The 25,764-nt window shown below is 43.2% G+C and overlaps 2 protein-coding genes across 3 annotated transcripts in view; both read left to right on the top strand.

Annotated features, from left to right (window-relative positions):
* The window catches only part of arhgap5 (Rho GTPase activating protein 5), a 29,645-nt gene extending 27,366 nt beyond the window's left edge, over positions 1–2,279 (top strand). Inside the window, exons 6-7 of the mRNA XM_028975370.1 lie at positions 130–235; positions 656–2,279. Coding sequence (XP_028831203.1) covers positions 130–235; positions 656–974 — 425 coding nt within the window. The 3' untranslated portion in view covers positions 975–2,279. The remainder of the gene's footprint in view (positions 1–129; positions 236–655) is intronic.
* A 3,373-nt stretch (positions 2,280–5,652) lies between these two features.
* akap6 (A kinase (PRKA) anchor protein 6) overlaps positions 5,653–25,764 on the top strand; it is a 92,034-nt gene continuing 71,922 nt past the window's right edge. Inside the window, exons 1-4 of one of the 2 annotated variants that reach the window (XM_028988433.1) lie at positions 5,653–5,818; positions 13,052–13,427; positions 21,974–22,225; positions 22,542–24,038. In XM_028988433.1, coding sequence (XP_028844266.1) covers positions 13,098–13,427; positions 21,974–22,225; positions 22,542–24,038 — 2,079 coding nt within the window. In that variant the 5' untranslated portion in view covers positions 5,653–5,818; positions 13,052–13,097. Of the gene's footprint in view, positions 5,819–10,798; positions 11,081–13,051; positions 13,428–21,973; positions 22,226–22,541; positions 24,039–25,764 lie in introns of those variants that run through there. The other variant, XM_028988443.1, reaches the window with a different exon arrangement.

The following is a 25,764-nucleotide window of genomic DNA, read 5'->3' as shown; positions in this document are numbered from 1 at the left end:
ATAATAGGATTCTTCAGAGGAGGCCTCACGCCGAGTTCCCTGATCTGTTCCGATGCGACGGATGTGCGGCCGCGGTCATTGCTGCCGCGTGGTTTTTTAAATGCTTCTTTTTCATTATTTTCTCCGCAGAAATCGTCGATCACATAGAGAGACTGCAGGTGCTGAAGGAGATCGTGAGGAAGTTTCCACCTGTGAACTACGAAGTGTTCAAATATGTCATCACTCACCTGAACAGGTAAAGGAAACATTTTTTACTCCCATTACTCAGACAGTATAATTTAGTAGCAGGGTGGAGTTCACTTTTATTACTTTTTGTTTGTTAACCAGAGGGTTTTATTAAGCTGTTTGCTTAATAATCTTAATGAACAGGATGGGAGTTTTTTTTCATAAGTATTTCCTTTTAAAATGTTCTGTTTACTAGAACTGTGGTTAGTTCATTCATGGTTAGTTCTGTTGATGTCGGGTCACAGGAGTAATATACCAGAGGTTTTGCTCAGCAAGTGTAAATTATTATATACTTTTAGAGTGGCTTCATTTATTTATTTTTTTGTTCATTCATTGATTTGCATATATGTGTAATTATATGGATTAATGGAGCTGCAAAAGTGACCCTCAGTTTATTCTTCCCTTTCTCTTGTGTGGTTTTGTTTCACAGGGTGAGCAAGCAGAGCAAGACGACACTCATGACTGCCGACAATCTGTCCATTTGTTTCTGGCCCACGCTGATGCGGCCCGACTTCGAGAACAAGGACACGCTCTCCACCACCAAGCTCAACCAGTCGGTCATCGAGTCCTTCATCCAGCAGTGCCAGTACTTCTTCTACGGCGGCGAGATCACAGAGCCTTCCAGCGCCGAGGGCACACCGCCCCCACATGGCCACGGCCTGACTGAGTCACTCCTGGCTCTGCAGCTGCCCCCGCCTCTCCAGCCCCAGCCCATTCAGCACCAGCTGCAGCCGGACCCCCTCGTGTAGCCTGCAGATCATGCTCACCCCGCGACTGCAACTCCGCCGCTAATTACCCATAACAGCAGTGCTTTTATTTTTGTTATTTTCTTCGTTTAAGGAATAAAGACTCTGGACTAAAACTGTAGCAACATGCTTTCTCTGCAACACCACCATGCATTTCAGATGGATTACTGTTAAAACTGGTCCCTACCTCCACTCTGTAACGTTGGATGCACCGTATTGACCGTGGAGAGCAAAAGAAGAGTTTTTGTTCTCCACTTCCCTTTTACTCTGTCGCTACCCCTCAGCGGAATCTCCATCAAACGCTGCACACCTCCCTGGCAAAACGGCAGAACTGGTTCAGAATAAGTTAAAGGAACTAAGAAAAATATATTTATACTGTTTTCCCCAACAAAAAAAAATGAATAAGAAACTTTAGATCATTGCAGAACATGCACAAATCCTTTTTGACAATGCTTACAACATTCAATCTCTTTTTAATTCAAAAAGAAATTTTAACAGTTCTGTTTTCTAGTTTAATCTGTCATCGCAAGCTGCTGGAGAGAAGTAGTATTCAACGTTGTGGCGTTTTCCTGCCCCTCAATCTTAACATCTGCCATTCTTCTGAATGGGACTCAAGTAACCCACAATAAGCAGTGCACCAGACTTTGACAAAACAGTCACACCATTGCCCAAGAAAACAGAACTCACGCAAGCATTCTGGAATTTGGGACTTGGAAGGGAGAACCCCACTGGAACCTTATTTGGCACATGTGAGCAGAAACCCTGGGCTTCGGAAAGCACTTTGGGTCTGCACTGTTTTTTTTTTTTTTTTTTTTTTTTTTTTTCTTTACCTTTATGAAAATAATGTCAAATAAACAGGCATTTGTATAGAGTTGTTTTTAATTTGTTAACCTAAATTTGCATGTCTTTTGCGACTTAAAAAAAAAAAAAGATGTTTGAAAAACGAAAGACTGAACTTATTCAAGCTTACCTGTTTTTAATGCAAGACTTATTTTTTACCTAACTCGGTTGAGGGAACAATGGGGGTCAATTGTGTTCATTTGTCATGCCAGATGTCAGTTCTTAATATCATATTTTTGATTTTATGTCTAATTGTTTCCCTAAATAGAGGAAAAAAAGTATATATAAATATATATTTGTCAGCATACTGTGCTGATATGCAAAATAATGACCATTGGGTACTGAAGCTCCGTATTATCTTGTAAACCTGTAATCAGATTTTTGTGGTATGCTGTACTAAAAATGGGATTAGATAATTGACTGTGTACTTAATTCCCTATATGAATAAAGACTTATTGCTTCTTTTTAGATGGTACTGATTTTTTTTAGGTTTAGGCTTGTTGGAAAGATGGGATCTCTGAACAGATGGGACAGTGACATCTATTGTTCTTAAATATTATTTTTATTTTTATATAAAACAAAAAAATAAACCTATGCTCATTTATTTCAATAGGATGATCGTAACTCCAGGGAGGGTGTATGCAGCTGCTAGGATACCTTATTTTTATGTAGTTTCCAGGAGCAAATGCATTTGTTCCTGAATCTGCCTCTTATCATCGTGTACAAACGACATTATTTGCTCTGTATTATAGTAAATAAATGATTTTGAGAAAACAATCCGAAGGGTTTCTCCATCATTCTTAATCTCAGTTTCCTCGTCATATTCAGTCACATGATGTTTGCCGGTTTGGCTTTTAAGCACTGATGGACAGAGAGGCTGACACAGACCTGGTGACAGAAACGCCTCTGTAGCAGTGCGGAATGTGACGTGATGCGTGACGTCAGCGCGTATTTCCGCCGTCGGTCCGCGGGCATCGCGCGCCACCTGCCGGCGGATCGTTGTCAGAGCGTCACTCAGCGGCCAATTTGGGACGGTGCTTTGCTCGGTGGCACCTCAGTGGAACCTTGGCGAATCAGGATTCGAACAGATGTACTAAGGTTGTAGAGATATTAATACTGAGGTCCAGTATGGCAGATGTCTGAAAATCACCCAGGTACATAATTACATGCTGCTGATGTAGTATTGGTGGAGGGGAGGTTATATCATGGGTACCTGGCAAAAATGTTGCCCCTAATTTTTAGGTAGGGTGACCAGACGTCAGATAAGATAAGATGATTATTTATTAGTCCCACAAGTTGGATATTTACATTGTCATGGCAGAAAATGACAGTACAAGAGCAACAAAACATAAATATCATAGAGAATATGCCAACGGTGTAATATAAGAAGTTCACTATACAATAAATAGTCTGAGAAAACAGTGGATGAGAGTATTCAAAATATCTGTATATACATACAATATATTGGTGTGTGTGTGTGTATATACCATTCTCCATCCACTAAACTAGATATAAAAAGGGGGCAGTGGTGGCCTAGCGGTTAAGGAAACGGTCCTGTAATCAGAAGGTTGTCGGTTCGATTCCCGATCCGCCAAGGTGCCACTGAGGTGCCACTGAGCAAAGCACCGTCCCCACACACTGCTCCCCGGGCACTTGTCATGGCTGCCCACTGCTCACTCAGGGTGATGGGTTAAATGCAGAGGACAAATTTCACTGTGTGCATCGTGTGCTGTGCTGCTGTGTATCACATGTGACAATCACTTCTCTTTAAAGATCACTTCACTTTTCACTTTATATGGGACATGTCTGGAAATCACTCGGGTCCATAATTACACGTGAATACAGGAAAGAGTCACTCATAATATACTTTTACAAATAGACTACCGCATATCTACTCCGGCGACTTCATATCCTGTCTGTATCTGTAAAAAACAAAGACGCTTCGAATAAAGGCATTAAAAAGGCAGTAGCGTGTGACGTCATGATTTGAAATCAGCGCAGCCCAGGGGTAACATGGGGGAACTGAATTTCCCGTAACGCCGGCAACCTTCTGTCACAGAAGAAACCCTCAACATTAAAACATCAGCATACATGCATAAATAAAGACTTCACAGGAGACCTAATTATATTTGGCACATTGATTCATGCAACAAGTTAAATCCTTTTGCCGTGTGCATTAATGGGTGTATGAATGGCTTGTTATTGGGGGCTATTTTATAGAAGCTTTAGAAATATTATATAACTGTCCTATAATCTTAAGCCCACAGACCGTGGTACACAATAACTTGTGCACAGGATATTTTGTTCAATTTCATGGTACTTAAGGGGCTTTGTAATAGTGAGCTAGCTGCTTGCCTTCACTGCCTGGTGAATGTAGAGGTTGTCCCAGCTTTCTCACCCACCCCCCGGTTATCAGCACACCCCACCATCTCCTCACTCTAAAGTGTAGTGATTGTCACATGTGATACACAGCAGCACAGCACATGGTGCACACAGTGAAATTTGTCCTCTGCATTTATCCCATCACCCTGAGTGAGCAGTGCGCCCGGGGAGCAGTGTGTGGGGACGGTGCTTTGCTCAGTGGCACCTCAGTGGCACCTTGGCGGATCGAGATTCGAACCTGCAACCTTCTGATTACGGGGCCACTTCCTTAACCGCTAGGCCACCACTGCCCCAAGTTGGCCCTCTGTGGCAAGTAGCAGGCACACCTCACTAATGGGTGATAGAAAACCGAAATGGAGATCACAAAAGGTGCTTCTGACCGGTTGCATTTGAACTGAGGCGCAAAATAAATAAAAAGTGAAGTGATACACAGCACATGGTGTGTCCTCTGCTTTTAACCCATCACCCTTGGTGAGCAGTGGGCGGCCAGTGTGTGGTACTTGGCTCAGTGGCACCTTGGCGGTTTGGGATTCGAACCAGCAACTTTCCGAATACGGGTCTGTTTCCTCACCCACTAGGCCACAACTGCTCGCCCAGTATAAACGTTTTGAGCACTAGAACACTACTAGCACTACACAAAGGAGTGTGCTGATTAACCCAGAGCTGCCCTCTAGTGTCCTGGTCAGTGTCTTTTTAGAATCTGAACATCTAGTTTAATCAAATATGATGTATTTTGAACACATTTGTTTTTTTTACGTTTTTGTGTTTTCTGTTTATTTTTTCACAACCCATCTACAAAGACTTTTTTACCCTGTTTTTTAACCTCGGGACGAAGGTTCAGAAGTGTGAAAAATAGAACTCTTTCTTCCCTTCTGCCGTATGAATTCTTAAGAATTTTTGCACATCAAGTTGTTTTGCACTAAACCCCCATCTACATCCCCTCCATCTTCCTCATACTGTAATTTTTCTACTCCTTGCACATTTGCACATCATACTGTAATTTCTCATACTGTAATTATTCTGTTCCTTGCCCATTTCTCTAACACTGCAATGTGCAGTTAATATTTATTCACATCTCAAGAAGATTCCTCACTAACTTTTTATTATTATTTATATTAAACTCTAGACTCTGCATTTACATGTTGACAGAAAAGAATGAAATTTATTGTACAGAGAAATGTAATTTCTTCTTGCATGTGGCAATAAATGCTTTGACTCTTAAAAAAATTTACCATTCAAAACATGTTAAGTAATTGTTCTTTATTTTTCTTTATCGTGGTTTTGTATTATCATTTTTTGAGCATCTCTTTCCCTTCATCAGTTACTTTCTCCTCCCTCTTTCCCAGCCCCTCCCACCCGGGGACTCTGAATCCCACAAGGAGAGCACCACATCTTCTGGACCAATCACGGCGCAGGGTGGCCTCTCCATCACACCTTAGTTTCCAAGGCAACAGGGCTGTTCCCCTGAAAGGCGCAGCATCATCTCCATCCACCCAGCGCAGGGCTTGCGTGGCGGCAGGCAGCCCCGCAGTGGCTCACGGACCAGGCACCTCCCTCTTCCTCCTCCCGCACCCTTCATCTGCGCTCTGGCGAGGAGTTAAATACGGCGCAGAGGAGGGGTGATGGTAGGTGCTCGCATTCTCGCCTTTCTGTCTTTATTTCACGTTGCGATGGAAGCCAGTCCCCCTGCAGTGTTTCTGCGCCCGCTGCTGCTGGGGGGTGGGGAGGGCGTGTGGTGGCGTAATCTCCTGACCGAGCTGGCTGCTTGATGCTAACGCCGTTGAGAGGGGCCGTGGCGGTGCTGCTTTTGTGAAAGGGGCTTGCAGAGGCAGGGGCTGCCGCATACACTTCCCACCCTTCCATGGGCCGCGGCCGCTGCCGTGGCTGTTTGTTCCCTGGGTACAGTCCGATGCCGGTGGTCCAGTTTCATTGGATTTGTAAGGAACGGGGGGTTGTGCTGCACCCGTAAGACAGGCTCCGGTGATGTACGATGTGTGCTTGTTCAGATGCCTGGCCCTCGTGTCAGCATTCCCACCCCACCCATGCTGTTCGTGCTCCTCCCCTGGAGGTGGAGGATGAGCGATGCTCGGTAAAACCTGCATGGTCGTGGGGGCCTGGTCCAGCTTTGTGGGCCTGAGATTGGAAATAAAAGAAGGTGGTCCGGGGTGGGACGGTGGAACCGGAGATAAAGGGTGGAGCAGAAATGTTGTGCACCTGCTGTGTCAAGATGTATCACTGCTGTTGTAAAGCATATCTCTGTGGTCAGCAGGATCTTGACTTTCCTGGTGTGTGTGTGTGTGTGTGTGTGCTCACAGTGAAGTTGTCTGTGTGTTTTTGGGGTTGTGTATGGAGGCTGTGCGACTCCCCTGTGGGTTCCCAGCCCACTTCTTTCTCTGGGGAGCCTCTCTCCTTTTTATTATGTTGATGAGGCGGGACACTCGGGGAGGGGTGTGTGTGTGTGTGTGTGTGTCTGTCTGTGCCTGTGTGTGTGTGTTTGTGTGTATGTTTGAGGTGGGGGCGGGGATACATGTGGGGGTCCCCTGTTGATGCCAGGATCCTTTATTGAAATGTCCTTGTTGGTTTCTGAAAAGTCCAGAAAAGCTCTAGTTTGTCACAAACCAGGTCAAGTGAGCCAGACCTGAACTCTGAAGACTTGTTTGTCTCTGCCCTCGTTTTCCATGTCATTAGGGTTATAGGTCTTTACCAGAAACAGCATGGTGGGTGTGACAGTCAAGTTTGCATTGAGAAAAAAACATGTTTGAACAACAAAAATTGAAGCGAAAATGAAATTCCACAGATATGATTTACGTTTTCTTTTAGACTCCAGGGTTCCGCTTTTCTGTCTGGCTTTGTATTCCTGGATTTGGATGCCAAGAGCCACAAACGTCAAGAATAACGGATGCTGACACTTAGCCCAAGGGACAGCTGAGTAGAAGAGCTTGACACCCTATTGATTTAAAATAGCAGCATTCAAGCTTTCAGGACTAACACACAAGATAAAATCTGTGCTGATGCAGATATGCATTGTGCTCTCTTGAGAAAAATGTTAACTCGCCTTATGCCAGTGTCTGCAGCACTGTAAAATTTCCAAAATCCAATTTGTGAACACTTGGCAGAGTGTGGCACTTCCAGGAATCTTACAGAGAAAGCAGAGCCATGCGGGGGCACTTTATTTTTCATATGTAGCCCCTTTACTACTATATTGTTTCATTATAAGCACACGCAAGTCATTTAAAGGATGGAAGAGGACAGGGGTTTGTCCTTGGTATGAGCAGAAGTGAGAGGGTGTGTCCTTTATGTCATGGTCTTACCAAAATGGCGGAAGTTTCAGTTCCTTGACCATTATCTCATTCCAATGCATTATTGAACAGGAACTGACATTATGTGTATTTGTGTGGCCTTGAATTGAATAATGTCTGATTCTGTAACTGAGCCCCTCTGTGTGTAAGACCTAGAGTTCCAAATCCCTCTGATGCGTCATTGTGCTTTATAGTACTGCTGTGTCCTGCTGTGAAACTGGTGATAGTGGTTGACACTCGAAACTGATATAAAAAACAAAGATTAAGCACAGAAACAGCAGTTATATCAACATGTGGTACTTAAATGCCACACATATGTAAAGATCTACTTGTAGTAAAGAGTGAAGGGTCAACAGGACATAAGAGGCTGGATTATTCCTGATTTATGATGCACTTTGCCATGATTCTCTGTGTACTAATAGATGGTATCTGAGAGAATGTCTCTAACAACAAAACAAGGTACAATAAATATCATAATAAAAAAAAGTATTTTGGTAAAGTAGCTTCAACTGAAACTGAAAAAAAGAGAAAATTCAACCTTCATTTTGGAGATTCCTCATGAAGAAATTGCTAGTTAAAGACATTTATAGTTTATAGTTTATAAATTATAAACTAGTTTGCTAGTTTATAATGGGAAGAATCTGAGTAATGACTGACAGCTCTCACCCACCCTGCTCGATTATTTAAACCCTCTCCTGTCAATGCATTCTATACACAAAGTAAATAGCAAATAGTGTTGCCCTATGTCTGATCCTTTCAGGGTAAAATCATGCAAAATGTGGCCAAAAAATATATATATTTTCAAATTGAAAAAAAATTTTCCAATTGAAACACAAATAACATTTTCCAATTGAAACACAACTTCCTTTGGACTGTGGGAAAAAACCCTGAGAACCCTGAGGAAACCCATGTCAACACGGGGAGAGCATGCAAACTCTGCACACACCAAAGCCAGAGGCCAGATTCAACATCACTACCTTGGCGGTGTGAGATCATGTTGCTAACCACTCTGTCACCATGCAACCCAGCATACAAATAAATCTGTTTTGGAGAAAAATAAAAATTGTACATCATGGTGGCTGCATGCATTGCAAAACGTTGTTGAAGCACTTCTTCATGTGATTACGAGACTGATCTGGGTGAAGCCCAATGCATCTGGACTATATAAAAACACCTCTCCTTTCAGAATCTCTAGTTACACTTTTATCAGGGCCTGTGGTCATTTTGGGGGTGGGCAGACATGCTTCTTCTGTAACCGATCTGCTTCCCAAACAATAAATAATTCAGCAAGGTCTGAGCTGGAAGCTCTTGAGGGAATAATCCGGGCTTTGTTTTCCTTGCAGCAGTAGAGTTGTCCCATGCCCCACGGCCTGAGCAAATCCTCATCCACACCACACTCTTCACACGTCCGTACAGTACAGAGCAACTAACGCACTCAGACCTCACGCAGCTCTCCCCGAGTTGGCCAAATCTGCAACTAATGCTCTCGGCAGAGGATTACGTCACATCACATCACATAACTCATAGCATGCCAGCCGGCATGAGTCACTGGCCAGCTGGGAAATAGATTTTAAATGCAGTTACAGGGGTCTAATGTCAGCATTACCGGATTACTGGGTCGACTCTCAACAGTGATTGAAGGCAGCCACAACTTCCCTCATTTAGACCCTCATATGTGCTGCACGCACAATAAATGCACTTCACCGACATAGATCCGGGCTGCTATCGATTGTGTGGTTTGTCTATGAGGCTGCATGCAGTTCATGCTCTCACTAACCCAGTCACCTTGGCAACACTGGAGATGGCTGCTTCTTATTCACTGGGCACTGATGTGCTGTGAAGCTGTAGGGAGTGTCAGGCTTAATGTGTGTAACGTCTCAATAACTAACCATTCAAATGCCAGAACATAGCAAATACCAACACATACACATTGCGGGTGGGACAAAAATCAATGGGACAATATACGATGATACTTCCGTTGGTGATACATTATCAATATGCTGGTTGGCGGTATTGAACAGGAGCAGTGGTGGTAATAAACTTGTACAATATGTTTTGCAAAAAATGCAAAGAATCTGTCCAGCAACATATCGACTGTTGTGAGTTCATGGATAAAATATTGGTATTTTATCATATTTTGGGATTCTTTGTGGAAAAAAAAAAGAAAAGATATACACACACACACACACACACACACACACACACAGATATATATAGATACTTGTAGATACTTCCAGAGTTCGATTGTCTCATTATGTTATGTTCTATTATATAACACAACACAATGTGAAATGCTGCAGAATGACTGGTGCTGCTTAGCAACAACACCAGCAACTGGATTGTCCCACTGTATAGATGTTGAACTGGAATAATCCAAATAATTCTCTAGACTTCTCTGCTTGCGAAAGTTGACAGTGTCTCATATCCATCACCCATCACCCATCCGTGATTGTGCTGAAAAACAGGCCATGCAAAAACCAGCTTGTCTTACTGGAGGAATATATGCTAATTAACTTGCTTGTTATAGGATGGGTTTTGCAGTGTCATCAGTATTTGCTGGAGTAGCCCGCTGAGAGCTTTGTATAATTGAGAGAAGCTCTTCTCTCTGTTTCATGGTAAAAGCCGTTTCAGCAGCTATTCAGACGCTTTCCGCAAAAGCAAATGAGAGTAGCTGTGAAAAAAGAGCTGGGACCTATAAATTCTGTTCAAGACATAACCCGATAAGGAGCACTGAACTTTTTCTTTCCTGAAACGGGCAATGTCCAATGCCAGAGAGCAGCACTGTCTGCCGCATTCTCTGGCTGTTGAGCGTGACCCATTTGTCAGGTCTGCAGCTAAATAAGTCGTATGATTATACAGGCTGTGTGATTCACAGATGAACGTTCACGACACAATTCACGCCCAGCTCTTTGGCTGAGGTCATCCGTCTTAAGGAAATCTGGACTATTTCTGAGTAATGAGCTCATTCTGCTGGTTTGTGATGGATGCTTTTTCACATCCAGTCAACTGTGTGCTGTGATTATTTTTCCCAATGCACAGGAATAGATTATAGACTGACTTCCATGTACATTTCCATTAGTTTATCTTACTTAGTTTTACTAGTAAACAAATAAATTCATTGTTAATAGGAAATGCTGAGTCAGATCCAAAAAGTGTACAAGGTTGATCAAGTGAACAACCTTGCAGACTTCTTCTCCTTCTTTATCCTTTCTCTCTCTCTCTCTCTCTCTCTCTCTCTCTCTCTCTATCTCCCTCTCCCTCTCTGTTTTAGTCTGTTTGACTCCCTCCCTCTCCCCGCCCCCTCCTTCCACAACCTACACACATGGACATGGACAACGGCGGTGCTGTGCAGTGCCCGTTACTCGCTTAGCAACCGGCTGAGACAGACCGACAATGAAAGGGAATCTGGTAGACGGCCGCAGGAAAAGAAAGCAGCCTTCCTTTCTGAGCGCATGGCGCTGGGAGCACACGGGATCTTTATCGCCGTGACAACAGACGGCAGCATCAGCAGTTCCAGCAGCCTTCCCTTTTTTGGAGTGAGGGATGAGGTTTGCTGGGACAGAGGGATTCTGTGCAGGCTGAACAGTGGTATGTGATCTGGCATTGCATCTGTTCAGGGTGTCTGTGACCCTGCCACTGTGTGTGTGTGTGTGTGGTTATGACAACATGCTGAAAATGAGTTCAGTGCCTTATGAATTGAGGAAAGTGTATTATTTACATCTCACCTTAAGCAATGAAAAGTGTTCATGATGAGACTGGTTGATTTAGTTTGATATTTGACACCTCAGACTACGTCAGAATAGCATTTAGGTATATTTGTGTACTCGTTGTGTAAATGTATTCAGTTACTGTATGTATATATTAACATGTGCAGATGAAGCGCAGGAACATTTATCGAGGGATATGGTCCACGTCCCCTTAACCTTTCTGCGCTTGAGTGAGTGTGTCATCTCCAGAAACAATTAAGCAGATGACTGCTGTCATCTCCAGGATGATAAATGTAGAACAGAAGTGATGGGGTGTAAATGTCAGGATGTCAAACTTGCTGAATTATTTATGATATTGTGTTGTGTTATCATTGGTGCAGGCTTGGCTGGGCTGATCTGGTCGCATGTGTAATCTACTGTATGTGAGCCATTGATTTCCAATGTTGTGCATCTCATTTCGCAATTGGCCTGGTTGTTGAGCTACGATTAGGGGCGAGGTGGTTCATGACCAGGAACAGAACTGGATACCTCCATAACCAATAGGTAATTTTAAATCACACTCGGTTTCAGACTGCAAGGCTACACAGCGGTGCAGTCGAGGTAAGCAGTTAAATGGATTATGTTTTACGTCACCCAGAAGAGAGCACCCACCTCCATCTCCAACGCACACTGTGCCCTGTTTATAGATAATCTTGTGATCTCTGTTCTGACTGGGTCTTACTTATAGAGGCTACAGGCAGATGGGCTCAATAGCTAAACAGATAACTGGTTAGAATTGCAATCCTATCATGATTATTTTTAAATGGGCCCTGGTGACCTGATGGGCTCACTTAGCTTCTTTATTTCAGATTTACGGGATTGTGTGTGTGTGTGTGTGTGTGTGTTTTGGGGGGGTTCACAATATTTGTTACTAATCTCATAGTGGGATTTCCAATGATATCAGACTTCTAGGAATATTGAAAGAAACCCATTTAATACATATTTTACATAAAGCTATTGTTTAGGAGCAGTGGACGTTTATAAAAAAGACTAACCTGAATATGCCTGAATATGGAGGTATCAAAAGATTTATTTTGTCATCAGTGTAAATCAGGTTTAATTTTTATGAACACGTAACAAAACCGTCAATCCACAACATCTGATTTGATTTGATCATCTATTGATGATGACACTTCATACTAGTTAAATAGTGGCATATGCTCACCATGCACACTGGTCTCAGCCGGTTTATTTGACATGAAAAAGAAGTAAAAACAGAGTTGGTGACACTGTTCCTGAGTGCTTTACACTTCATTGCTGTTAATCTTCAGAAGGCGTACAAATAAAATAAACATTGTGCAAAATCATTCAAAGCCCTTAAAATATTGGTATATTGCTTGTGTGTTTATTAATCTGAAGTGGCGTGTAGGTGGGAATACCCATTACAGGTTGTCAGTATTCTGCATGGTTTCTGAGCAAAATGCACCAAAAACACGGTATTTCTGGGATATGTGGGATTATATGAAGTTACACCAGAATGCTTTACCAAATTAAAAAAGTGGGCCGCGTGGCATTCAGTTCCCTTCACACATGCTGAATGGCTCAGGAGGTCTCAGAAGCAGAGAAAAAACTCCTTTGGATCAGTGGTGCCTCTAATTTTAGCTGTCTACAAGCTAATTTATTCCCTAGCAAAGCATAAAAAGGAGTGCACATGGATTTGCATCACAAATGAACCGGCTGGCTTTCCTTTATGTTAAGCATAATCTGGCAGGTCTTTGGTCACTTATTAATATTTCACTTCCCTTTTGTCTCCCATTTTATTCCCCCCCCCCCTGTTGTCCCTCTTTTACTGTCCCACTACTTTTTCCTGTAGTTGATTCTGTGGACCCCGCCCCTTTAGGACCTGTATATTTCTCACCATGAATGTTGCTGCGTCGCCCATGGCCACTGAGGCCGTCTCCCCCATGATCACTTCTGTCACGCCCACCCTGGACCCGACCCCAAAGGACGAGGAGCCGAACTCAAGCGAGGGAACCTGCTCAGGTGAAGCTTCTCAGCTGGGAGACCCTCGCCGAAGGTACCAAAAGCCTCCACCATTGCACACCGGAGCAGACTGGAAGGTGGTGCTCCACCTGCCAGAGATCGAGACTTGGCTGAGGGCCACAACTGACAGGGTGCGGGACCTTACCCACTCTGTGCACCAGGATTCCCTCAACAGGCACGTGGATGTGCATTTGGTGCAACTCAAGGTAAGCATACTTCTAATGATGCAAAGCAAAGTAAATAGAAAATATTTAATCCTATAATGCATTTATTTACATTCTCTTCAAATTTCTATTAAAAATGTGCATATGCAGAAATGCCTAATGTCACAGGTAACAAATAAATGCAGAAATTGAATTTCATCAATATGTTTGTTGTTAAAGGGTTCTTCATGTTCTCTGTGAGAAACATAGCAATGACTGAATTTGAAATCGTTATTCTGATCTAGAAATATTAACTGCTGAGCAGTCATGGGCCATCTGGCACAGAACAGGCTATTGAGGGAAGTGGTTCTATATTATAGGTTCAAAGTTGTCCTTAAAGCTCTCCAAGCTTTGTGCCAGTCACACATGATGTTGTTTCCTCAGGACTTACCATTTATCAACTTACATACCAACTTACCATGCAGCTTTAAATGCTAATGAGCATGAGAGAGGAGGGAGAGGAGGAGAAGTGTGTGAGCATTTGTGGAAATTACTTCATCAACACTATTCACCAACCAGATCTGACTGTCTGAGCTGCTGCTCTCTGAACGGCGAAACAGAATGTCCAAAGCACCCTTTACATCTATTGCCATGTCTAGCCACTGCAGAACCATCGACAGGCTAGGGGATCTCGTATTAATGTTAAATGTGAGGTGAAATTTTCATGTCAGGGGACCTTTAAACTAAATTCCACACTGATGTCCAGTGTGATGACCTGACTTAAGCCTAACCATAAATCAGTAAAAGATTAATCTAAATCACAATGTCAATTAGGGTCATCAGTATGGAGCAGAGGTCAGAGGTGATGACTTCACTCTCTCTCTCTTTCATATGAGATCAATTTAAATCAGTCCAGTCTCCCTTTCAGATATCGTTTGGTTTGAATGTGGTAATGGTCAAATGTGAGTCGTAGGTTCCTTCATTCATATAGTATTAACCCATTCAGATGTCTTGGCATATTTCAGTTTAATCCCATTATGTTTTCTGGAAACATGATTCAGAGGGGGCAGTAGTGGCTTAGCGGATGAGGGAGCCAAGGGGTCACTGAGCTGCGCTTGTGCAAGCTACTGTCCCCACACTCTACATCCCGGGAACTTTTCAAGTGTGATGGGAGAGTCTACACTGTAATAATTCAGCACACCCTTTCTACACTATGATGACAGTGCATAAGCATTCATGACAACAGCATTTATCAGACGCCCTTATCCAGACTGACTTACAATCAGGGACAGTCCCCCCCTGGAGACACTCAGGGTTAAGTGTCTTGCTCAGGGACACAATGTTAGTAAGTGGGGTTTGAACCTGTGACTTTGTGGTCTTCCGGTTCATAGGTGAGTGTGAGACCCACGAGTTCCACTCCCACAGTTTTGCTCTTCTATTTTTACTTTAGGTTATTTCTGCAAAGACTTTAATAAAACAAGGGAGTGTTTTAAAATGATAGTAAGGTCTGCAGTCTTCGCCTGGATTTGCATGCAGGCTGCGTGTCTGCAGTTATATAACGTAGCATGCTGGGGTTGTTGCTGACATGCTGGCGGTAAAGTGATTCCGTGTCCTTAGCCCAGTCCCCATGCTCTTCTTCATCTTAAATGCGACTGCAGTGTCCTCAGAACGAGGATGTTACTCTGCCTGCTCAAGTACAAACTATTATATAACATTTTTCTTTTATTATTTATGAATGAGGGATTTTTTTTCATGTCAGAAGGACTTCTGCTATATAAGCAGTATGTTCAGTTTGAGAAGTCTTTTATTTTCACAAAACCTTTCATCTCAGCTCACATCATCTGCTTAATAGCCTGGATCTGCTTGCAGCCATAAAGGTTCATTGAACTCCTGAATTAACTGCTTCTTTCATTCATACCCCAGAAATCTTGTGTAAGTGCCACTTAAATCATTGTACAGCATGCAGTGTCGCCTTGGTTCTGATATTAAATAACAATGTTTTGGTAGTCTAATGAGCGTATTAAATTACCACTAAGTTGTAAGACTCCCACCTATGAAGCAGAAGACCAGAAAGTTCCACGTTCAAAATGCACTTACTGCCATTTTGTCAATGAGTAAGAGACAATGGAGTAAGAGACAATGGAGTACGTCTCCAGCGGGATGGTCCGTGTAACTACTGATTGTAGGTCTGATTGGTTGTTCATATTGTGGGCGATCAGGCCAAGTCTTAAATTATCCATTTGGTCCACTATTTATGAGTGTGGGAGTAAGCTGTAATAAACTTTATTCTTTTTTGACACAAAATATAGTGGATTTAATGAGCATTACAACTTTAAATCGGTAGATATGCTGGAGTTTACGCTGCCATTTTGAGGAAATAAATCAAATGTAGAAGTCAGAGCATTGGTTATTGACATTGACTTTTTTTTCAGCGTTATTGGCCATAATATCCATCCAGCTCTTAAATAAAAAAACACTTTCTTTTGCCACTCACTGAGGTACATTGTTTGAGGTACATTTCTGCCCATGTGACCCACTAATGTTATATGGGCCGTGACTAGGGGCTTTGTGCAGCAAACAATGACTCAGTGCAGATTACGTACTGCCAGCATCGTGCGGCCTGTCTGTGTGTCAGAGTATATACGTCCTGGGCTGGAGCTGAACAACGCCTCTATAGACGTTAACACATTACATCAGTTCGCAGCAGCCCTGAAAATCGTGACTCATGGCATAGATGAAACAGAGAAAGACAGGAAATTAGTGCTGGCATTTAGAGCCATTTGGCAGTGGAGAGGCTTTAATACGTTTACAGTGTACTCTGACATGGAGGTGAACACTGTTAATAGTTTTCTAATTATGTAACACTCAGGTTTTGTTTTATCAATCATAGTATAATGTGACACATTTCTGTCGAACTGGCCTTTATTCTGTCCTCTCTTTTAATAAAGAAAGCCTAAACTAATCATGAATCAATCAATCAATCAATCAATCAATCAATCAAACACTTAAAAAAACTGCTGGAAACAATAGTGTATGTGTTTTATACTCCTATTTTAGGTGTTTTACAATAGTTTAGCAGTACCTGTGTTACCTTCCTCAGTGTTAAGGGGTTACAGGTGTTTACACTGTGTATTTGTGGTTGGTTTCTGCCCTCTAGTGGTCAGAATCTGGAATTTTTTGCACTCATTTCCTGCCTTCAGTATGCAGTATTATACAAAGTCGAATTTATTTCAGATATTTCAGATTTTTGTTCATTTAATACAAACTCACCATTTCATCAATATAGAAACCTATATACAGTCCAGGCCACAAGCATGGCGGTGGGGCTAATAAACATGTTTTGACATGGAGGCCTGGTGCTGTGGTCTACAGTGGCCTGGGTCCATGAGTTCTGATAAATGTCTGTACTCCTCTAATCTTTTCTTATGTTCACTTTCTTATGTAACCTTGCTGCTGTATATTTAATGCTTGAACATTCAAATACCTATAGAGACATCTGTGTTTTGCTGAATGTCCTATTTGTGGCTGCTCAGTTGTATTGTGGCACTGCAATGTGACAGTGGCATAAAGAAGGGGTAGGTATGTGGGTGGCAGCTGGCATCTGTTACTAAAAGTTACCAAAATTAAATATACAGTCAGGACCATCAAGCTGAAGGTCTACAGTTAAAGCACATCTTGTGGTGGTGTATAGAGCCAGAACGATTAGAATTGTGTCAATGTCCCAGAATGATAATGTATATTTCAGAACATGAAATATTATATGGCACCATGTTGAATTTAGGTGTTGAGTGTTGAATGTGGGGAGAGAGAGAGAGCATGAGAGAACAACTGTCACCCCACCCCTACCTAAAATAACATGATCCTCAGAACAATTTCTGGTCGGGTGGGCCATGCCCTCATTCCCTCCTACACAGAAACCCAGCACATACACACACACTTACATACACACGCACACGCTTGTAGCTCAAGTACACCCAGCAGACACAAATATATGTATACATACATACACATACACATGCCGGACACACAACCCGAACACAAAGTCACACGTTCCACAGTCTTCCACGTCTTTATTTTTACTCAGAGTCTGTGTGCCGTATCATGCAGCTGCTTTTAGCAGACATTCATTTCCCGTGATGTAATGCCAACGCCGCAGAGAATGTTCAGAATTCCGACAGCTCATGTGCCAGTCAGGACCAGTGAAAGCTGGAATGGGGAGTCTGATTCCTGATTTCTACACACCCACTCTGGTGAACAGTTTGGGTTCGGTGTGCTGGTCACCGTCTCCTGCTGCCAGGCTTGAGCACAGAATGCTGCACGTTAAAACTTCCCTGCAGCTCCTTTTCAGCATTGACTGGCAAAGCAGGTCATCTCTTTATGGTTTACCTTCTGAGCGCATGAAACTAGGTCTTGAGTGGAAAGGGTTTGCCTCTGCTGTCTCATCCGAGGTGTTGCTCACGGGTGTCTATATAATAAAAGGAATTTGAGATGCAGAACTGGAATGGCACCTCTGAGCAAATACACTCACTTGGCTGGAGATTACCCATGAGACTTAGTTTTTTACTTTGTTGGAAACTTACACAGCACTGAAGCTACTGTGCTTCCTGGTGCTCGATGAAGGAACTCCATTTTGGCCTCAAAGGAAATACTTGGATGAGTAATGCAAAATGTAGCATTGCTACCGAAGAAGAAATGTATTATTCAAATACTCTTGCAAAAAACAAAGGTTTATGATTATGGAAAATGAGTTTGCAGCTTTTACATAAATCCCCTCAATTATGCAATGTGGGAAAAATTTATTAAAATACAAAACATGTCAATAAAAATATGTAAACAAAATAAATAATTCTTTATGTGAAAGAAATCTATGTATTATATTGCAGTGATATTCCTGAAGTTAGAATGCACCACAGGTTGCCGGTTTGAATCCAGAGCCACTAAGGTGCAAAGCACTGACCCCAGTGCTGCCCACTGCTCACCATGGGTGATGGTTAAATGTAGAGGGAACGTTTTGTTGTGTCACCATGTGCTGAAGATGAAGGACATGTTTGTTGGGAGAGTGCAGGTGTGTGAAATACTTTTGGGTGAAATACTGCCACCTACTTGATAAAGTAAAAATTTTTTTTTTCTGATACACAGCAAGCACAGCACACGGTGCACACAATGAAATGTGTCTTCTGAATTTAACCCATCACCCTGTGATCAGTGGGCAGCCATGAACCAATAACCCTTCGGTTACGAGTCCGCTTCCTTACACACTGGGCCACCACTGACATTTATACACTGTCAAGTATAAATTAGTCAGCATATAAATTGGCCATGTGAAATTGGCATTAATATATCTGAAACAAATGTTTTGAGGCAAAACATTCCAAGACCAGAGTGGCTTCAGGAGACGTCCTTGACCCCCTCACCTCCCTCCACCTTCATCTCACCTCAGGTCTCTGTGGCAGGCAGCTGTCCCTAGAGCTGGCTGTGGAAGGGGGGGTTGTTCACGGTGAGCCCAGCAGAAGTGTGAGGGGACTGAGGTCAAATCCCAAAATAGACCCCCAGTGTTGTTAGGGAGCCCCTCCCACTGTTGGAGAATGAGGTCAGTAGAGAGAGAGAGAGAGAGAGACAAACGTACCCCATGCAGGAACAGTAATATAACTGAACGCACCACTTTTCTAGTTGCTCTTCAGAACCTTCACTGGATTGTTGCAGGTAGGAAACCATTTTACATTTACATTTACAGCATTTATCAGACGCCCTTATCCAGAGCGACTTACAATCAGTAGTTACAGGGACAGTCCCCCCTGGAGCAACTTAGGGTTACGTGTCTTGCTCAGGGACAATTGTAGTGAGTGGGATTTGAACCTGGGTCTTCTGGTTCATAGGCGAGTGTGTTACCCTCTAGGCTACTACCACCATATTACTTTCAGCTACAGTGTACTGGGAGCTACAGTAGGAGTAATGTTCTACCTACTTAAATGAATGAACAGAGTTAGGTAGAGCATATGTTCAGATGCTAAATAGAAAAGCTGCTTTGGAATTTTTGTGCCTTGTTTCTGCATATTTTGTTTTGCAAAGCACAAACTTATTATAAACTTTTTTTTCCCTAAATCCCACATGGACTCAATGAGATTGGAACGCCAGCTTTATTGTTTATGTTAGTTAGATCTTTTTATTCAATAATGATTAATTCTGTTCACCTCTTATTGCACTGTGTTTGAAACACAGACACCCTCTCATGGTAAAGGTCTAAGTAGTCATGATGTACTCCTTCCAAACTGGGAAGATAGCTGCCTTTCATATGTCATCCTCAGGTATACAGTGACCCCGTTTCCTACAGTGGCGAGTGTTTATTTTTGAGATGACGGTGTTGAGCATGTGTGCACGGTGGGTCTTCTTCGTGTTGGCAACGTGCTTGACCTACATTCAGAGATGCCACGTTATTTTAGGGACCAGGAAGCCCCTTGTCCAAGATGCTGCCGGTGGCTGTGATGTTGTGGACACGCTGTTGTGGAGATCCTTTTGCGTACAACAAATTTCAGGGCCCCTGATACTGCTGGCATCTCCACAGTTTATGGGCTGTTATTCGTTTTATATATTATGTGTGAAGTTATACTGACTGATTGTTCCCTCTTACCGACCTACTAGAAGAGCATTTGTCAGAAAAAGGCGTCAGCAGATTGCTTTTAACCCAGAGCGGGGGGCAAGGCTAAGGACAGTGGTCCGAAGAGGACAAACTGCTGAGCAAACGCTGCAAAGCTAAGAGGATTCAGTGAAAGTGAAGGTGACGTCAGCATTAATGGTTGCACTCAAAATGCTTTTCTTCAGACGTTCAATTTGTTAATTGTGTGCTTACTTACGTGCACCAACTCAGTTTCTAAAAACAAGAACAATGGCTTCTTGTCTTTGGCAAAAAAAGACTTCCCTGAAAACCAGCCTAATGAAATGATAACAAAGAAAGAATATTATAAATCTAAATATTGAAAATGATGAGGCTGAATCTTATGAGAAGTACGATTAATATCTATCTATCTATCTATCTATCTATCTATCTATCTATCTATCTATCTATCTATCTATCTATCTATCTATCTATCTATCTATCTATCTATCTATCTATCTATCTATCTATCTATCTATCTATCTATCTATCTTTTATAGCAGACTCTACAAAGCTGTTATTTGCAGCATGTGTCTTTGATGTGTGCAGTCCTAACAGAAGCTGAAATTAGCCTGCGGACGCCTCTATACCCACAACGCAACTGCTGATTTAAGTCACGATGACAAGAGACCAGAGACGGACAGCGTCTCAGCGTCCCGAACGTATTAACTCCTGACTCAGATGAATGTGAAATATATCAGCCCATGGTGAAGGAAACTGTCAAATTAACTCCAGCATACAGGCCAACGCAGTATTTTTGACAATGCTGTACCCAGAAAGCAAGATTAATTCACTCAAGCCTGAATTTCATTATGCAGCATGGGCTGGTACGCTGCCAAATGAGACACCAACTAATTTCTAAAAACCTCCAGACGTTCACTTTGTTCTCAACTGAGAAGACTAATGAAAACAGATGTGGCGCTAAATATGAGCCAATGTGACATTAGTTGGAGTCTCCAGTGATATGCGTGCATTTCAAGGGGCTGTTTGTGCTGCAGATATATTCTCAGCCAGCCTGGTCGTCTGTGTCTGGCTCGTATTTTGGCTGCCAGCAGCTGGGTATGGGTGGGTTTGGCACCATCGCTCAAATGGCCCACTGCTCTTTCTGACCAAATTAGCTTCTCTTTTCCAGTTTTCACTTAACGACTGGACATCAGGCCGCCATGTCCACAGGCACTCTCTAATTATACCCCATCTAAACAAGGACATTTCAACCTTGCAGTGTTGGTGGTCTTCTGTGTCCTCTTTTCAATCATCATCTTCAATAATGGTTCGTTTGTACTTTATAACTATAAACGTGTAAAACTTTTCATTCTTGGTCCTTTCATATTTATTTTATGCCGTTTAAATTGTTGTTGAATGAGCCTTGTTTTTGAATCAAGTTTTCGTTGGAGGGGGGCACTGTTTTAAATCAGTGGGGTTGGAATTTCCACATTATAGTCACTACATCACATGACCAGTTTTGCTAATGAACAGCAAGATCTTACATATGTAATCATGGCAACAAAATCTAATTGTTCTAATATTGTAACATTCTAAAACGATACTGCTGCAACAGCTACAAATAGACACTAGAGTGTAAAGTGTATAATGATTGCATTAGTTCAGTTGGTGTGGAGGCTGGTACGCTGTTACGGTGTTATTCACTCACCATGTGAACCTGACTCATGTTGTCAACATGGAAAGAAGACTGAATCCAAACACTCCCCATTGTGCTTTACTTCTCCTTTTAATGATGCGCAGAGGTAGTTTGGATGTGATATTGTTTTATTGCTATTTGTTGCTATGTGGCTGGATTTTAATGCTTTTCATTACATTGACTTTAGAGAAATCTATGTCTATGTAGAAAGAGGAAATATTGGATGTGTTTCACTCAGCAGCAATACTATAACTGTCTGTGTCTGACATTTTGAGTGTTTTTCTAACTCTCCCTTCCACTCTTGTTCTTACCTCTCAGGATATCTGTGAGGACATCTCTGACCATGTGGAGCAGATCCATGCCCTGTTGGAGACGGAGTTCTCCCTGAAGCTTCTCTCCTACTCTGTGAACATCATTGTGGACATTCGTACTGTGCAGCTGCTTTGGCACCAACTGCGTGTGTCTGTCCTTGTGCTGAAGGAACGACTCCTGCAGGGACTTCAGGACTCCAACGGCAACTACACCCGCCAGACCGACATCCTGCAGGCCTTCTCCCATGAACACGACCAGGTGACAATATCATTTTTTTGGGGGGGGATTTTTTAATACATTTAGATACAGCATTACATTTGATTTATTTCATTATGAATTATTAACTTCCTCCCAGACATACTTCAATGTTTTAGTTTGTGGTGGGTTTTGGAAGGTCCTTATGAACTTTCAAAGCCTAAATCTTATTTAGATGGCTAGAATTGAGCTTCTTCAAATGTCTCTTCTGATGAGACCATGTATTGGGACTGATGCATTGCAGTTGAAGTGTTGTATCTGCTAGGCAACCAAACCTCTACACTTCTTGTAACACCCATAAAACTTTTTTTTCCTGCAGACTCGGCTGGATGCACTGACTGAGGTGGACGACTCAGGCCAGCTGACCATTAAGTGTAGTCAGGACTACTTCTCCCTGGACTGCGGTATCACTGCATATGAGCTGAGCGACTACAGCCCCAGTGAGGACCCTGAACGGGGTCATGAACACCTGAACCTTTACCCTGAGCTAGAGCGAGACTTTCCCAAGCTCCTGCAGAGCGTCGACCTCTTGACCATTGCGGCCGAGTGTCTGTCCTCCTCCAAAGAGAGGCAGGACAGTGAGAACTTCAGTACAGGACATCCTTACCAGGACTCCAAGGAGGCACCCAAAGACTTGTCCAAAGGCCTCAATATGGAGGATTTTCCTTCCACAGTCACAGTGCAGTGTGACTCGCCCCAGGGAGAGAGTTCTGTCTCCAAACGCCCACTCCAGGGCAGTTTCAGTAATGAGGTGTCACCCACTCAGCCTTCCTTGCCCAAACGGGCCATGTACCTGGAGGGAGATGCTAATTCCAACAGGGTTACATTGCACAGCTCCTTACAGTTTCAGGCGGACATAAGCCGAAGCACACCATCTCTCCTGGATCCCCCTGACCGCTCCAAGTTCTGGCTGGATCTGGACTCAGTGTACCCCAGCAATAATAGCCACTCCTACGACAGCCTGGATGCTATGAACGGCAAAAACATGCAGGCTTGCAAGGAACTAGTGCACCAAAGGCCACCTGTCTCTGGAACCCACATGCGCTGTCAAAGAAGTTCCTCTGAGGCTGGACAGGACTTCCTTCTCCCTGACAAACCTCCATTCATCCCAACTTCAGCCACAGTCTCAAAGGACGGGGCTCCAGACGATGCTTTGGGGAACCCAAAAAGCTCAATGCCTGATTCCCCAGAGTTAGACAGCTCTGACATTGAGCATTGCGAGGACATTTCCTCCTCTAGCCCAGAAGTGCAGCCTCCTTCCACTGAAACATGTCTGTGGATTGTCCCGCGTGTTGGGGACCACCCTTGTCAGGAGGCGCACAGTCCAAAGGAAGGGGGGTACTGGTTTGGCTCAGATGAATTCCTGGCTCTGCCCGTCCAACTGAGAAAGACTGAAATGCTGGCACAGAAGCTTGAGACATTGGCCAAGGTGTTGCCTCAGCGGCCAAGCCAGGAGCCCATTCAGGACGTGGATGACTGGGAACTCACAGAGCTCAACCAGGACTGGGAAAATGGCCTGCCTCCTCTCCCCCCAGTCCACACCTACAAAAAACCCTTTCTCATGGGTTGCTTGTCCCCAACCTCCTCAAGTGACATTGCGCCTTCCTTGGATGAGAGCATCGAATCGGGCCCTCTCAGTGACCTCCTCTCAGAGGACGAAGTTGGCTGGGGTGCCCCAGAGAACAAGAAGAGGTACAAATTTGCCACATCATCCCCAGTCCCCAAAATGGAGGCCCAGTGCAAACCTCTGATCCAGCAACTCCTTAGTGACATCCAACAGCAGGAGAATTACCACGACATCTGGGGCAAGATTGAGGTAATTACTGGCCTGTCAAACATGCTCTGCCTTGGCCATTTATCTCACTCTAGGCATTTTATTTTGAACTAATCAGACTCCGAAGTCATGTCCCTGATATATCATCAACCAAAAAAAAAAAAATCTATGATGCTCATACGTCCCCGACAGTTTCACAAGGTTGCTGTATTACCTTTTTTGCAATCAGTGCATAAAGTCACTAACACAGTTTGTGGTATATAAAAATAACTGATATGTGCATCAGCATAAGAGTTTGCTGCTCAATCACTTGCTGACCTATTTCTATATAAAAATATATTCAGAATAAAATTATATATTTTTTCCTCATCAACATTTGAATGCACATAAAATGCATGTGCAGATTTAGCAACATGGCAAGTGCCCTGGCAAGTGTAATGGTTCCTTTCATTTTTTGTTTTTATTAAAAAAAGATCATCACAATTTGATCACTCAAATTCAAAGGAGCAATTAAGCAATTAAGCTTTTCATAAATAATGAAAGAGTAATCACATCTTTAAAGACCTCTTGGTTAATTGAAGATTTGAAGAGAGACAGAGAACGCGAAGGACAACCCTCCAGGCCCTCAATTAGCCAGAGCCCCTTGAATTGGAAGGCATCTCAGTGATGCACTGCTGCACCCTTCTGTCCCTGAACTGAGTCCAGTGGGTGAACGTTTGCAAGTGGTTCAGGTTTTTCTTGTTGCACGTTTGTGGCACTTGCAAACTCTTATTTTGTAAACAGGAAATGTTAGTAGATGTTTCCTGGTCGTCTCGCTGTTTTTTTACTGCCATCTGCTGGACGGAGAGGAAACCGAACAGGAGGCCAGCAAACGTTTCCAAAAGCCTGCCTGGCAACATGTCACGATCAAACCGAGCCCTATGACTGTAATCCAGGCAGGAAATTATCCTTGCTTTAATTCAGCAAATCACAATTCTTTTTTTTCCTAATGGTGCTATAATATAATGGCGTAATGGTGTGACAAATCTATAGTGTCAGTTAGTGTAATGATTGAGACTTTAGAGATATTCAGCAATGTATTATTTGATAGAATCACATCATTTTTGGTGTTATTCTCCTGTCTTGTTTCAGCCTTGAGGACACGGACCTGGGTTTTTCTGACCGTGTGTTTGTGTTTTTTCCAGGCTACTATATTCCACAGGAGGTTCAATTTCAAAACTCTTCATAATACAACTGCATGACACTGACTATTAATATGCACACAAATCAGATTGACCTTAACGGTTCTCATATCCAACCTCTGACTGCTCTCAAGGGCACCGGGATTATTGTCCTTGGTTATGACAAATGCAGCCATATCAGGAAATATAAACAGGATGACAGGAAGTGGAAGAGAGAGGCTTCTCCCTCCCTCCCTCCCTCCCTTGGGCTTGTGGCGTGTTGACGGTTTGGGTGGAGGTGGGTGGGCGCAGCAGCACCTGAGCCGATGTGTGCCGCACGGGGAGCTGATTGATTACATTAGCTTGTGGCCCCTGCAGATGACTTCATCCTCACGGCAACAGACAGCTGGCAGTTGAAGGCCCGAGCCCGGCCGTCTCAGGGGCCTAGTCATGTGTGACGGGACAAGCCTCTCTCTGTCGCTTCTTCTCTCTCCCACACACACACACTCACACACTCAGTCTAAGTCTGTGTCATTCTTTCTCCCCAAAGTCTGTATTGTGGTTGCTTTTTCTATATCCTCTCTTTTCATGTGGCCACATCCCTCTTT

The sequence above is a fragment of the Denticeps clupeoides genome, chromosome 1 (genome assembly GCF_900700375.1).
Source record: "Denticeps clupeoides chromosome 1, fDenClu1.1, whole genome shotgun sequence".
Lineage (NCBI taxonomy): Eukaryota > Metazoa > Chordata > Actinopteri > Clupeiformes > Denticipitidae > Denticeps > Denticeps clupeoides.
Note: the sequence above shows the minus strand (reverse complement) of the source record. Positions and strands in the feature narration are given on the sequence as shown.